The following is a 15,299-nucleotide window of genomic DNA, read 5'->3' as shown; positions in this document are numbered from 1 at the left end:
TATCAGCCCCTAAGAAGAGAAAAATGTTCTGTATTCCAGTTGTAAACGTGAATGATTGACTTTGGAGAGTTTGAGAGGAAAAATGTGCCTTGCATTAAAAAATTGCTCAGGACAAGACTTAAGTGCGAGAGATGAGCGCAGTTAGAAACAGCTGTCAGGTTAAAGGTACCAGTAATGGCCTAATCCTTTTCATCTCCATAAGTGCTTTTCATCTATGTCAATATCTTGTCTCTTTCAGAGACAGCGAGACAGCAGCTCAAGAGTTAAGGCTGCCTTCTTTGCACTTGATCTCCAAAACAGTCTTGACTATTTCAGCAGCCAGGGGGAACTGTTTTGATGCTGAATAGCATTTTCAACATTTACATACAGTAGCAGGATGTTTTGTTTAGCCTTCTGCATAGATTTAAGCTGTAGCCAGTTTAAAACAAACAAGAGACCCCCTAGAGTTTACTCAGAGGCTGCGGTGCAGTGATACAGCTGCGGCCAAGGGAAGGGAGGTGCAAACCCTGAACCTTCTTGTGGTTTTTGTGTTGCGACAACAGGTTTGTATCCTAAGCAAAGATCTCCAAAGAGACTGTTTAAATTAGACTTGTATATTACAGTTTATGTCACAGTTCCACCCAGTTCCTGGTTTCACGTACGTGTAAAAAGAAAAAGAAAAAAAAAAAAAAAGAAAAGAAAAAAGGCAATTTTGATCAGACAGGATATCCCCCACGTTTCCAGTGATATCTACATGCAGAAGATGCACTTGTGCTGAGACCTGGAGTACATCTAACTGTAGAAGTGGTGAAGGATTTATCATCCCAAGTGAAGTATTTTGGCCAAAGATCTGGCTTCAAAATGATTAAGAATGGGAACATCAAGGCTTAGTATTTGTTTGTTTGTTCAGTAAGGCACCACTTCAGTATCTTGGAAATTCAGAAAGCATTCTGTATTTTCATCTCTGTCTAGTTTTATGCATAAAGAATCAGGGAAAAACTGGGCAGAAGGAAGAAATCAAGTGCAGTGAGGAAAATTCTTACAGCTCGTGCATCTACAGCCTTAGAGACAGCTTAAAGTGCATTTCAAATGCCAAAGCCAGCTTGCAGATGTGTGACTGCTTGGATTCAGAACTCAGCTTGAATGCTGAGGCTGCCTTCAGTCAAATCTGTAATTGTGTTTAATGTATGCCTCTGTAAAACCCACACAGAAGACATCCTGGAAGAAAGCTTAACCCTCTCTCCCTTTCTTTGCTGCTTCTGCAGGAAACTATGCCCCAGACGCCAATATTTTCCAGCATGCTTGGTTCCAGTTGTAGTGGGCAAGTGCAGCCAGACATGGGAGAGAGATGTGTGGACCCTGTTTATCAGGATGGGAACCTTGTTTCTGGATCACTGGAGGCCTTGATAGAGCGCCTGGTGCCCACCATGGACTATTACCCAGACGTAAGTAGCCACCAAAAGGTTTTTTTTTTTTTTACTTCCTATGGTTTTACTGCATTAGTATCCGGATTGGTGCTCCTTCCTGAAATTCTACCTCTGTCTGATTCAAGATTGAGATGTAGACTAAAGATGCATTTATTTTACTGGCAATGTTCATTCATTAAAGCTGTTGCTCAATAGGGATATTCTCTGTTTCTTAATGAGAGCACTTGTTAGAAAGATAAAGCCATCTTGAAGTCAAATGAGTGCCTTAAGAACCAATTAAAAGCAGCATTTGCCACAGAATTTTCATACTTCTAAGCTGCTTTAGCTCTAATGCAGCCAAGATTAACTACTAACCAGCTCCTACCTAGGGAAGCAGACCTGAAAACAGCTTTTGTATTTTTTTTCCCCTTAATTTTCTATGCATATCCTAGTTAGGCCTTCCAAATAAAAAAAAAAAAAATAAATTAAAACCCCAAAATAGATTTTAATTAAAATACTCTCTTTCTAAAGACATTTTAATGGGCCAGTTCTGTAGTAATGTATGTTCTGGAGCCTGAATATGATTTTGCAAGTGGTTGAACATCCTCAGTGTAGTCCTCAAAGTGAATACTACCTATGTATAACTCTAGGGTATGCAGTAAGAATCTGCACCTAGGATATTAATACATCACTTTATCACTTAAAATTACTCTCTGTGCCCATTAACAAAAGATACTATTGAAACAAGTGGCCAAAGATCAGAGAGTCTATGTAACTTATATTCTATTTGAGCTCTTAAAAAGCAGCAGCTATGACAAAAGTATCACAGCACTTGAAAAAACTAAGGGAGCAGGAAACTGCAAACACTATTAACTTTTGTGTGAAACTTAATGTTTATTGTAGTGGGCCCTGCTATATATTTTGTGTTTCTCAGTCTAATTTGTGCAGAACATTTTATTGTGGTCTCATTGAAATCACAATAAAGTCCCTCCAAGGTCCCACGTATAACACCACACATCCTCGCAATTGTTATCCACAGAAAAGAGACTCTCCATGTGAGAGTTCAGTGGGAATGTGCAGAATTGCCATCAATCATCAGTATGGGATTAAAAAGCAAAACCAGCATGGTTTACTATTCCAGTTCAGAAGTAATCCTAAACCTTATATTTAAATATGGCTAACATACAATTGTGCTGCCAGTACCCAATCCTTTCTAAGACTCGAGGGATAACCATTGTTAGACATTAAATCTCCATTCCACATCCCCAAATACATATCATAGAACAGATGCACAGAAGAAAGCAGTGGGTAGAGCTGGTGTGGTATAACAGTGGAATGCATAGCTTTAGGCTGATCCAAGGAGTCCTTTCCTTGTCTTTTGTGTGATACTAGAATATGATTACTTGTTACTTAGATTTCAGGAATGTAGCTACTGTTTTTTAAGTAGCTGCTAATGCACATCCCTTAATATACCTTGCAACATAGAATCTATTTATAACACAGCTACCCTGAAAACGGTTCCATGAAGTGAGTATTACTTAAGGGATCTACAACTTCCTTTGGAATGCTGCTGGTTTCCATGGTGCTATCCCTTCATATCCCGTGCATTACAAACCCAGCAGCCATGGACCCCACCCTACAAGCTGCAGTTTAAATAGACAGCAGGCTCACAGTGAACATCCCACAGAAGCAGTCAAGGGTAACTCCAGGGAAAGAGAGATGAGCAACAGCCTTAAACCAAATTCATCTCCTCTGCGGCACAACATGTACCTTTAGTTAAGCCAGATCACCCAGTTTAGCTGAAAGGATTAATTATAAAATGGGTAGATAAATAAGCTCTGAACAAAATAAAGAAGAAGCTGTATTTGAGTCGTCTTCAAACCCAAGTTTTCTGTTTCCCTTCAGTTACATGTTTATACTTCATTTCATGCTCATTTGTGGTTTTAGGGGAGTTGCCACAGAGGGTTGGTGGTAGCCCTTGAGGCTGATGTCCTGTCAGAAGAGTAGCCAGTCCTGTATGTTCAAGACAGAAGTATCAAACCCTCTTAAGTCTTGTGTCTCTGGCTACTCAGCCAAAGAAAGGCAGCAAGGTGTCAGCAATTAATTCTCACCAAGAGAAGCTAGTGCAGCTAGAGCAGAGGTCACCTTAGTTTCAGAGTGACACAGTTGCAGTACTCAGCCAAGTTTCCTGGTCCCTACCTTTGAGCACAATGCTCAGAAGGCATTGCCGCCTGTGTGCACATTGAGCTTATGATCACAGTAACCTTCTGGACAGAGAAAAAGGGAGTGGGGGAAAGAGCAAACACACAGTATCTTTCTGTGCTGGTAACAGAGGCAGAACAAAAATGTGTTTGTCATGTTGGCAGAACACGAGACAGGCAAGGGAGGACAGGAAAGATAAGCGCCTACATTAGTGTACTGCTCTTTTGAGTCTTGTTTGTGTGCAGGGACTTGCTCTGCACATAGGAAAATGTATACTCATGAGACAGAGGAGTTCAGGAGGTTAGGAATGGAATGTACCAGTCTGCAGCCCTTGTGCCCAAGCAAAAAAATATTTGAAGAAAATATTTCACAAACACAAAGTTCCAGAATGAGCAGTGAGTGAACACAGAGAAATTTTATTTTTTTTCCCCTTCTCGAGTAGTCATCAGTGCATTCTTGGGTCAGAGAGTAACAATTCCTTCTTTAGTCTTGTGCACTCACACTCTTTTTTTTTTTTAATATAATTCAGCTCATCTCTTAGCAACAACTTTAGGCACTAAAGGAATCTGGCTTCTTATTCTTTTGCAAAGCACAAGCCCCTTTTGTGTCTACTTAGGTTCTCCCAAGTGCAGAAAGGATTTTTTTTTTTTACCTCCCCTCCCAAATACCTGTCACTTTCAGGATAAATGGAGGTTAACTTTCACTCTTATGGAAGTATTTTTTAATCATTCTTTATCAAACCAGCTATCTTCAGAGGTAAATTTCCTTCTCCAAACCATCCTCTTCATGGCTAGAGGACTGCCTGAGAGACTGTAGGTTTTTACACTGTTATAACATTTAGCCTGTGTACAGTAGTGCAGATGCAGCAAATCACAGAAATCCTTGATCTAGGTAAGGCATGTGACGTTAGTATGAAATCTTTACTATCCAAAACAACTGTGTTCCTCGCCCCTGAGACATACAGCTAAGCTGAAATGCATGGCTTAGTTCAGTCTGAAATTTCCTTAGTGGATAAGGAGTGACTACTAGCAGAGAGGCAAGGAAATGGGGGGGTCAGTACTGCTGTCGTTTTTAATTTGGTTCTTAATTGTAGTCTTTGTCTGTGTCAGTAATAAAAGTATCAAGAAACCCCTCAATTCGATACCAGGATAGTGTACACAGGCACATCTTGATTGACCACAAAGGAAAAATTGTTTTCCAAAGTAATGAACCTAGTTCCAGTTAAATTACTTTAAAAAATGGAATAAAAATACAGCAGATGGATTCCAGAAGGAATGCTAATTTGTTTCTAAAACCTACAAGTTTGATATTGTTTGAAAAAGCATTGCATGGGTCCAGTCCAGCTATTACTGATTACAGAGATCAGCAAGCCTAAAATGGAAAGTACACACTGTCACGGCCTTTATCTTCCTGCATCTTTCCAGTTCAAAACTTTTATGAACATCCTATAAAACATTATTAAAGAAACCAAACAAAAGCACAGGTCATCTGTGTCACACTTTTCTTGCTGTGTGACAGCAGGGGGATGATGCTGTGAGTGGCCTTGTCTCAGACTCACTCTGGATAAACACTGTGCCACATCACACATGCTTCCACCAAGGAGACCAATGCTGGAATTACTGTGAGAAGCAAAATTACATCTTTGCTTAAAAGAATGTGTTCCAGCTTATCAGAGCAAAGGTCACTGCCAGGGCAGTGTGGCTTAAGTTGTGGTTCCCTGCTACTGACACATCCAGACACATCTTTCAGACAGGCCCTCTCAAATCCCAAAGCAAGAATGTGGGGAAGGGATCAAAGTGTCAAGTCCTTTTTTTTTTTTTTTTTCCCCCCACCCATCCCATCTCTCAAATGCAAAATACAGTAAAAAGTGAGGACTGCTTCAAGTCTTCAGTGTGAAAAAATTCACACAACCCAGTGACAGCTGACACACCCAACAGCTAATTTCCTGTTCCACATAGTCCAGACTCAGAGTTTTTAGTTCAGGGACAACAGTGATAGCAATGAACACATGAGATAGGTAGAAAGTCTGTCAGAGGATAACTAGGAATAATTAAAGACACGAGCACATGCCCCAAATCTCCCAACCCAACACAGTTCTTTCATTGCTTTCATTCTGAGTAGGGAACATGTCAGATTAAGAATCATTCTTGTATACATGGGAATAGAAGATCTGATATGTTGTCCCATAACACAACCAAGTACCAAGTGCCTTTTTGTGACTCAGGTTAGCTTTTCAGCCTAATTTTAGTGCCCATCACACATCACATACACTACCACAGACTTTTATAGAATTGATGATCACCATAAATGTAAAAATAAACTCTGAAGTTCTGGAGAGACATGAAATATCAAACAGAGGCCTAATTTCGTAGATTTCCAGACACACACTTGTAGGGGATGTTTGCAACTGTGCCATTAAGGAGGGAGGCCTTGTTGTCCGTGTCCTGTCACTGCCCTGCCCACCTGCTCAAAGGCACCAAGAGCCCGACCGTGAGGTGGCCCCACGGGGCATCTTCTGTGGGCATCAGTGGAAGCCCTCAGGAACATGACCCAAACTGCCCCTCTAGTTAGCCCTGCACCCCCTCTCTTCCTCCATCCCTAAACAACAAACAAGGCAAAGACTAGAACTGAACTCTGGCTTTGATTGTACAGAACTAATGCTGTTCCTAATGTAATACATGAACCCCAGAACTAATAAGATCTTCAAATCAGAATGAGCATTTTAAATGCCTCTGCTGTATCACACTCCATTCTGTACTTTCATTAGCTTCCTTCAGAAGCTCAGCACAGAGTTGTATGTTTAGATATATGTTTAATCTGTTATACTTTTCACTCACTCTCAGAACACACTGTGACTTTTGGTTAGTGTTATTTATTTTGTTTTAAAAAAAATTCCTTTTTCCCTGATATTTGGTGGTTAGTGCTAAATTTGTATTATAGGGCACACTGAGTACTAGAGGAGTGATAACATTTTTCATTAATAGCACATTTTGCTCTGATTAGAGAGAGAAACCACATAACCTCTTTGGGGTCATAAAGATACCATCCTTGTTTAATTATAAGCTTCTTTTAGAAACTGCAAGCGGCAGAATTTGGTAGCTGATAGTAGAGATACCATATTTTAGACAACTGGTCCTAAGATTTTAGCTGTCTTAAATTACTTGCCCAACCCAAGGTGGTACAAGCTCACACTGACTATTTAAATGCACTTGGCTGTGTCCTGCAAAGTCACATTACTAAAATATGGTCAAAAAACAGTGCACATTTCAAACATAACAAAGGTTAATTGAAATACAATGTCAAGGAGATCCTCTGTAATTTCCCAACTCCAAATTTTACCAGGAAGCCTAAGGGAAAAATAGAAGTACTTATGAGATGCTACTGTCATTAGTCAGGCAATTACAGTCCAATACAGAAGCCCAGACCAAGACTAGGACAAAAAAATCATCCTCACTTCAATTAAACTATCCAGAATATGATACAATGGATACATGTCCAGAGTACCATACAGTGCATCACAGCTTTTAAATTACAAATGGAGAGGTTATTTCTAATGAGACATCATCATTGCTGGTATTTATTAGCAGTGTTCATATTCAGAAGACTCTGATGCAAGCTCCAAGTAAATAAAGTCAAGTATAAAACTAAATTATTGTCCTGTGCCCCCAAACTAAGTGAAAACTTTTGTCAGTGATTGTGGCAAGAAAGGAATGAAAATCCCCATACATGAAGAAATTACAGCTGTGGTTTGGAATACACATGAAGCAGTTTCCTGCAGCTCAGTGAAAAACAATCACTCTTAAAGAAACAAAGCAGCATTAAATAGTGGTGTTTAAGAGTCATAACACCCTACATTAGAGGTATTTCATTTGTGGCTTTGGTAAGTGATGACTAATTAGGCACACTGAGTCTGGCATATTAAAAGGAAATCATTTGATAATTGGAAAACCCCACAGTTAATAGCCTTGAGGCCTATAGCATTTCCTTTCAACAGAGCTAGAGAAGACCAGCATTTCTCTGGAGACAGGAAAAAATGTAGAAATTTTAAATGAAGGAAAGTTACATTCATAGTTTACGGATTAGTTTTTCCAAGGAAGACGCATTAGTTTTGCTAAAGCTTTTCAACTTGTTTTTCTTTCTTTTTTCTCCTTCCACAGAGAACTTACATCTTCACTTTCCTACTGAGCTCACGAGTCTTCATTCACCCACACGAGCTCCTGGCTAAAGTGGGGCAGATCTGCATTAAACAGAAGCAGCAGCTGGAAACGGGGACTGAGGCAGAAAAGGTAAATGGACCATTATGTCCCTCAGTTACCTGTGCTGCTGTCATTTATTTTCCACTCTCTCCTTCTCATTGTAAAGCTAAATAGACTGATAAAGAATAATATTGAATTGTAATTGGCATTTGTTGCTGAATGCACTTGTATATGGCTCTTTTTCTTTGAAGTATCTTTACTTCATTTGCTGGTCACATTTGCTAGAGGTTATGTCCCCTTATCAGTCAGCTGCAGGTCCCTGGAGCAGTGCTTTGGAGGAGTGTAGTGTGTGTCTGCCATGAAACCTGCCCAGCAAGTTGGTTTGCACTTTTGAGCTTTCACCAAGTAAGGAAAATCAAATCCAAGAAAATCCCTTTCTCCAGTCAGCCTCAGCATCCTATTAGAGTTAACAATAACCTCTGCTAGGTTATTGTTGGGGTGTTTTAACTCAGTATAGCAGTAAATCAGAAAGTTACCTCTCAGAAAAATTAGGAGATGCACTTATTTAAAATGGCAACCTGCACTGACATGTTTTATTACCATCAGTTAAACCAAACTTACATCCTTCTAAGTGTCACCATTTGCAAAGTACGTTTTGAAAGACTTTTGACTGAAATTGAAGTTCCAGAAAAGTCCAAGCTGGGCAGCAAAGAAGAGTGACAGAAACAGGATGGTATAAACAACAAGCATTTAAAGACCTAGATTGTTCAAATCCTAGGCATGTTTTGGAACCTTTCTTCTCTGATGAGAGGTTACATGCTCACATTCCTAATCTTCAGCACGTTAATAGTCCCATTCTGTTTTCTCCTTGATGTATCAGCACTCTGAGTGAGGAGCACAAAAGGCAACTCTGATTGGTCAATAAAGAGTTTTTGACAGCAATACTGACCTAAGGGCTTTTTCTCCCATCCTATTCCTGATGTGCATGCTCTTTTTTGATGCCACAAAATTGCTCCACAGGACAAACAAACCATGGTGCAAAATGACTTTCATCCAGGTCAGTCCCCTGATCTACTCTCCAAATATCTGCATAGCTCATCCTGTAGGTGCTGGGGAAAAAAACAAGGGTCAGGGACATAAGGTGCCAGAACCACTGCATCCAGTTTTGTGCTCTGAGGTGATCACTGTCCCTAGCACCACTGCCAAACTTAATTTGTGACTGAGCAAATTCTCCTCTGTAAGTTGTAATGGTTCCTCAGCAACATGTAACTAAACAACAGAGATGGGAACCTCTAAAAGATGCCAGGACCATCTGAAATATGGAATGAGTCCATCTGAGCTGTAGACGTACGTAGGGAAAGACTGCAGTGACTAGAAAGTGTCCAAATACATCTGTGAAATACTTAGATTTAAAATTAATGGGATATAAGATGAAACTTTTGTGAATAACAAGGCACTTTGGAGATTTTCAAATGAAAGCCATCTCTGGGGACTAAATCAGCTGGCTGTTTAGAGATACAGTGCTAATTGTAAAGTAGTATTAGTGTGGCTTCTCAGCAGACATGTTGAAAAGTCACAGCTTCCTAACAGAAATGAACTAGCATCACATCCTAATGTCAAACAGAGCAGCTCATATCCCAAACACCCACACTCCTACACCTTCTGCTGGCACTTTGGACGTGGGCCTACAGGAAGACAACAAACAGCAGGGTGACAATACAACACTTCTGGGAGGTGGCTTTCATTTACATGCTTTTCTGGTTGCCCTTTCTATTATGCCCTTGATCCCTTCCTACCTCCGGTTTAATATAAATCGCAAATTTTGGAAAACACTACTTGAACTTCTGACATTCCTTTCAAATTACTGCTTTACTGCCCTCTACTGCAAGCACCTGTATGTTTTACAGAATAGTTTGGCCACTAGCATTTGCAAACATCTGTTTTTCTACATGGCAACAAATAAAATCTCATTTCACACACAGCACACAAACTCTTCGCTCAAGATACTCTCAAGTATTCACAGTCATGATCTATTAAGGTATCATCAACTACCAGCACCTTCTAATTAAGTGGCTGCATAGCAGGAAATAGCTGACAAAAGCAGTTAAAGCATCTCTGATAGAGTTTGCTTATGCAAAATCTCTTAAGACAAGCGGGGCAATTTGGTGCCTGGATAGCATGTGAGCTGAAAAAGTGGCAAGAAACCAGGTTTTGAGGTTACACACCACAATATTTATCATTCTCTTGGTTTTGACCGTACTAGCTAGCCAAAGAGTTCTACAGAAATACAACCCAGAGAAAGGTGGATTGCAAAGAAAAACACTCTGGGGTGTCTTGGAGTCTGCTCAGAGGCCTTTTAACTACTCATAAAAAGCAAGAATTTCACAGTTTAAGACATCAATTATAACATACAAGTCAGTAGTTAAGACTGACCATAAAGGAAAAAAATTAACTCTCTGAAAGTGGATTAGAAATTGGAAAGTCTCAAAGAAGATTATCAGAGAAAAATCACTTGTATAGTATTATTGAATGGAAAAGACCCCTGTTGTTACACCCGTGGTACATTTTTTCTGCAGCTTAAATATTTTATATATCTAAAGTTAAAGAAGTAAGAAATTAAAAGAGGACATAGAAGTTAATTTCTATTAAGTTTGTTTTGCCTGTCTTGGAATATGTAAGTCCCTTCAAAAATTACTATATCCCCTGGGGTTTTTTGCCAGTAAGTCCTCCTTTTTAAAACCAAAACAATGAAAAAATACTCCTAAGCAGGTCATTGCCATTAAATCTTCCCTACAAGCACAGTGCTCCTATTGCCCTCCTTTCTAATTGGGAGTTGTTTTTCAGTCCTGTCTTGTCTCATGCTGAACAGGGTCAATCCACAGAACACTTAAATTAATAGAGTTAATTCTCTTCTCAAAGAAATATCTATGGGAGAAGTATTCCCATGGACTGCAGAGAACTCTGTCAGGCCTCACAAGGGGAGGCTCATGTCTGGAGTAGGACTGGAGAAAAGTAGGTTGGTGGGTTTATTGCAACCGTGACAGAAAGGAAACTGTGCTGCTACCCACATATCTGTGAGGTTTCCATCTGGGTTACCATGTGCTCCAAGCTTGTCACGCTGCTTTGGGCTTCATCAGAGTGCACATGAAATAGAAATCCCATGTTCCACTGCACTGAGGTCTTTTAGCATTGTTCTCAGAAAGTGTACACCTTATTTTCATGAGTGTTAAAAAGCACCTGATGAAACATTAAGCTTTGTTAAACGTGAAGAGGGATACAGTTTGCAGTTTGTCCTGCAACGTGCCTGGCTTGCCACACGAAGAAGGCTAACCATAACTCAAAAATAGATACAAGAGATGGGAAGTCAGTGTTCATAAATCACTGTGTTTTAAGCTGTACATGGAGTATAATTTGGGGTAATTTGGCTGAGTCCTACAAGCACAAAGCTTCATTTTTCTCCTTCAAACCATTTCCTTCTATATCAGTGCCTAAAAAACCCGATGAAACGTAGCCTGGTGTTACACTGCACTTACTTCAAATCATGACAGGTAGTGCTGCCTCTTCAGTGGGCTCCTGGTCTTTAAGGAGCAATCTTAGACACACCAGCATTAAAAAAGCATCAGCTATGACTGATTTAGTCTCTTCAGCTGCTGGGGTCAGTCTAGACAACCCATAAATTCTTTATGAACTGAGTATTCATATGGAGATGCTTGCCACAGCCTAAGGTAGGATTTTGAAACATTTGGCCCTCACCACTCCTTTTTCAGTCCCAGAAATTAAAAAGAAAGTATAGTCAGGATGATTAATACTAAGAAACAGTTCTGTAGCAGCTTTTGGTAAACAAAAGTGGAGTGGACACATACCTGTTAATGTTAATTGAATGGAAGTGCATTCCTGAGCTAATTAATCGTCCGTCACCACCTACAGATTATTCTTTTAATAATGTCAGGCTCCGTGCATTTCCTAGCAAGTAAGTATAAATTGTCTTTTCCCCAAGGCAGATGACAGTGGGAGTTTGGAGGACAGGCAGCTATGATCTGGAACCCTGTCCCACGCTGTTGAGAAACAGCTGTCAGGGGCACCGACAGACCTGCTTTGCAGGAATGCCCACTGCTGGCAAAATGAATGGTGATGTTTTATTTTTGCCCTCCCTCTGCAGCTATTCTGTGTTTATCTCATTAGCTGCATCAATTAAGTGCTCTCAATAAAAACAGGTAGGAAATGCATGGTCGCAGGTAGCAATTTGCAGGTCTTAAAAAAGCCAAAACAACCCAAGAAAATTCCCTCTGGACTTACAAGGAAGCACTGGCTAATCGTCAGATTGAAGATTCAAGGGTGCATTGTTTAACTTAAAGTTCTTATCAATGATGATTAATAATCATTGGCAATTGATTATATTAATAATCAGATGGCATTGACTATATAATGGTGAGATATTAAAAAAAAGGCAGGAAAAAAACCCCAGCTTAATTTCCTTGACCTTTGGTTTTGATCAAATAAACTGGGACATACCATGATGTTTTGGCAGGAGCCGCTGCCAGTATTTGGAGACATTCTCTGTTTTACACCAGTTTGCTGTGGTGACACTCACATGCTCAGTGCCCTCCTGGGAAGGGCTGTGCTGTCCCTGGAGAGAAGGAACTGCTGCCTTCAGGGACCTCTGCACTTACACAAGTGGGGAGGGAACACAAACAAAGCTTCCTCTTTTTCCTCAGTGCATCACAAGTTGGGTAGGAGGATAAATATAACCTGAATTAGGGTTTGATTCTCCTTGCTCATTACAAGTGTTCTTAGCACTCACACTCCCAATTTTACAAGACTGCTCCCTTGGATGTACTGATGCTGCTGTCCATTGATGCAATGCAGTGGGGCGTAATTGGCACCCAATTCAGGTCTAACTGATGAAAAGCCTTAGAAGATTCCCAGGTAACACACAAAAAAAAAAAAAAAAAAAAAAAAGATAGAAAAATACTCTTCCTGCCCTTTCTCTGGTTGATAGCTTTTTGAACAAAAGCCAATACCTTTTGTTGTCAAAGTCTGTTTTGATTTAGACGTCATGGAGAGAACACACACGTCTTTCCTGTCATTCATTTATTTAATATACAGTCTGGATGGTCTGATAAATTCTATAGAACAGAAATGTCAGTGAGTGTTTCCCATGGAAGACCGTTGGTAGAGTACTGCGGTTTGTACACATTTGAATTCAGACACTACAGTGCTGCTGCCTCAGATGGCATAAATCAGCTTAAATCCCATGGACTTCAGTTAAATAAGTCACTGGAACTGTTCTGTCATCTTCCTGGTTTTATACAACTAACCTTGAAAATATCTTCAAAGTGTTTGGTAAGAGACATCACCAAGCTATCATGAAAGGAGGCTAAATGATACTATTTAGGAATCTAGCACACAGTTAAATACGTTCCTTTTTTTGTCCCCATCACCTACTATTAATGCAAAGTATTTTCAAGGGTGTCTCTAGGTTTTTGTGAACCTTTATCAGCCAATTTAATCTGCACTCAGACAAGTCTACTGTCAATAATCAACTAATTGTTTCTTTCCAGGCAAAACTAAAATCCTTCGCTGCCAAAATCATTCAGCTCCTGAAGGAATGGACTGAAACCTTCCCCTACGATTTCCAAGATGAAAAATCCATGAAAGAGTTGAAGGAGATTGCTCACAGGATCACACAATGTGATGAGGTAGGGGTGGGAGGAAAAAAAAAGTTAAGTGCTAAAGCAGTATTTGTCAACTGTTACATGAACTGTGCCATGTCCTATACAATCCTACAGGCAGTATTTTCTAAATGAACTCCAGCAGCAGTTTGCTGAGTTGTCAGGGTAACCACAGGACATGGGCTGCCTGATGGACTTAATGCTCCATTAGCAGGAACTGTCTACGTCTAATCATGTAAGAAGAAGAGAGAAAATAGTCGTGGCAGTGTGAAAAATGACTGTAGTGCAGAAGGAGAAAGAACAGTAACTATAATGGCTCAAGAGGATTTAATAATGAATTACATACCATCCTTTGTACGTTGTCACTACTCTGTATGTCTGAGCTCTGCAAGACACACCAACTAGTTGTATCACATGTACTCTTGGCCAAGGTGAGGGTGTTAATTATTTAGCAGCTCATTCCCAGCTTCTAACAATAAAAAGCAGCTGGTTTATTGCATTGTTTCAGGTGACAGGCACAGTATTTCCACAAAGCAAGTTATCTTTGAGCTCTGCTAGCTAGTCCATCACCAGTCGTAACAGCTCTGCGTTTCTAGCCCATGAAGAAAAGTGGGCCTAGAAAAAACCTAAAGCAAACAAATGAAGTGGATTGGAATGAAACAAGGGCTGCTAGTTTTTTGGGGGGAGCCAGGAGAGGGGGGGTTTTGGGGTTTTTTTTTTTGTTAGTTTTGGCTCTTTCCCAGCATTCACAAAGCCTACACTTTCTGTTCATTGAGAAAGTCACTGTTAACAGCAATAGACAGAATGAAGAGTATAATCAAGAACTGCAAGAGAGTTAGTTGCAAAGTATTTGTACAAATGTGAAGTCCTACTCATGTAAAAGTAGAAGCTTCTTACTGTTTTTAAACCCACAACTTCAAGATATTTTTGAGAACAATTAGGAGGAACCAGGAAGACAGTTGTATTATGTGCTTTTGTTGATTCAAGTAGAGTGAAAATGAAGAGCAACAGGTTTGACAGCACGGCATGAATCAGGGATAGGACAATAGAGTGAGGTGTTACCAAGTCAGAAGGAAGTATGATGATTTTGTTGCATCAGCAAAGATGTTTACATGGCTACTAGATGAGAATGTCAGTGCCTCAGGAGGAGGGGAAGAGGAAATAGGACGATAACCTTCTCTTCTCTCTGCAGACAAGGGCAGAGGTGTGGATGTTGGCAGAGATAGCACTGTGAAAGGGGGTTAGCAGAGGCCTTATTTAGCATCTCTATCTCGGTATTTTATTTGTCTGTTACTTTGAACTAGAAAGAAGTTGTGCCCTTTCTTTCTTCCTCTTCCCCTTCTTCCCCTTTCTTATGTGTGAATAATTCTCGTTTGAGAAAAACCCATCTTCATGGAATGGCTCAGTGCTGTGGTGTTCAAAGCATCTGATGGCATCCATTAATTACAGCACCACCTCATTTACCCCCTTAACAAGGCTACCAATCAAGGTTCATCACTGAAGAGCTATGCCTCCTCTGACCCTCAGGAAATACTAATTTGACACTGACAAAAAGCAGCTCTCACTCTAAGTTTTTGTTAGCACATCGAATTACCCCCATACTATGCTTCAGCATGGAAGCATGGCAGAGGCTGGGGGCTTATTTTGTATTTTAAAGCTTTCTCAAATCCCCTTATGACTCTATTCTTCATACACAAGGTAGAAAGTCAACTGAGCACTCTCACAAAGCAGTCAGGTGCTGTCCTGGTGAAAAATGCAGCATACCAAATAGCTAAAGCTACAGCTGGGATTGCACCCCAAAGTTAGTAAAAACCAACTCCAGCAAGTACAAATCATTGTACAGT

At 40.1% G+C, this 15,299-nt stretch overlaps 1 protein-coding gene and 1 long non-coding RNA gene across 6 annotated transcripts in view; one reads left to right on the top strand and one right to left on the bottom strand.

Annotated features, from left to right (window-relative positions):
- Positions 1–15,299, bottom strand: part of LOC136294090 (uncharacterized) — a 209,836-nt gene that overhangs the window by 179,292 nt on the left and 15,245 nt on the right. The window lies entirely within an intron of this gene.
- The window catches only part of RASGEF1A (RasGEF domain family member 1A), a 151,520-nt gene that overhangs the window by 128,038 nt on the left and 8,183 nt on the right, over positions 1–15,299 (top strand). For all 4 annotated transcript variants that reach the window (XM_066191538.1, XM_066191535.1, XM_066191536.1 and 1 more), the window contains 3 exons: positions 1,245–1,424; positions 7,745–7,873; positions 13,345–13,482. In XM_066191538.1, coding sequence (XP_066047635.1) covers positions 1,251–1,424; positions 7,745–7,873; positions 13,345–13,482 — 441 coding nt within the window. In that variant the 5' untranslated portion in view covers positions 1,245–1,250. The remainder of the gene's footprint in view (positions 1–1,244; positions 1,425–7,744; positions 7,874–13,344; positions 13,483–15,299) is intronic.

Source organism: Chamaea fasciata, unplaced genomic scaffold (genome assembly GCF_029207755.1).
Source record: "Chamaea fasciata isolate MVZ Bird 193981 ecotype frontalis unplaced genomic scaffold, bChaFas1.0.hap1 SCAF_9, whole genome shotgun sequence".
NCBI lineage: Eukaryota > Metazoa > Chordata > Aves > Passeriformes > Sylviidae > Chamaea > Chamaea fasciata.
Note: the sequence above shows the minus strand (reverse complement) of the source record. Positions and strands in the feature narration are given on the sequence as shown.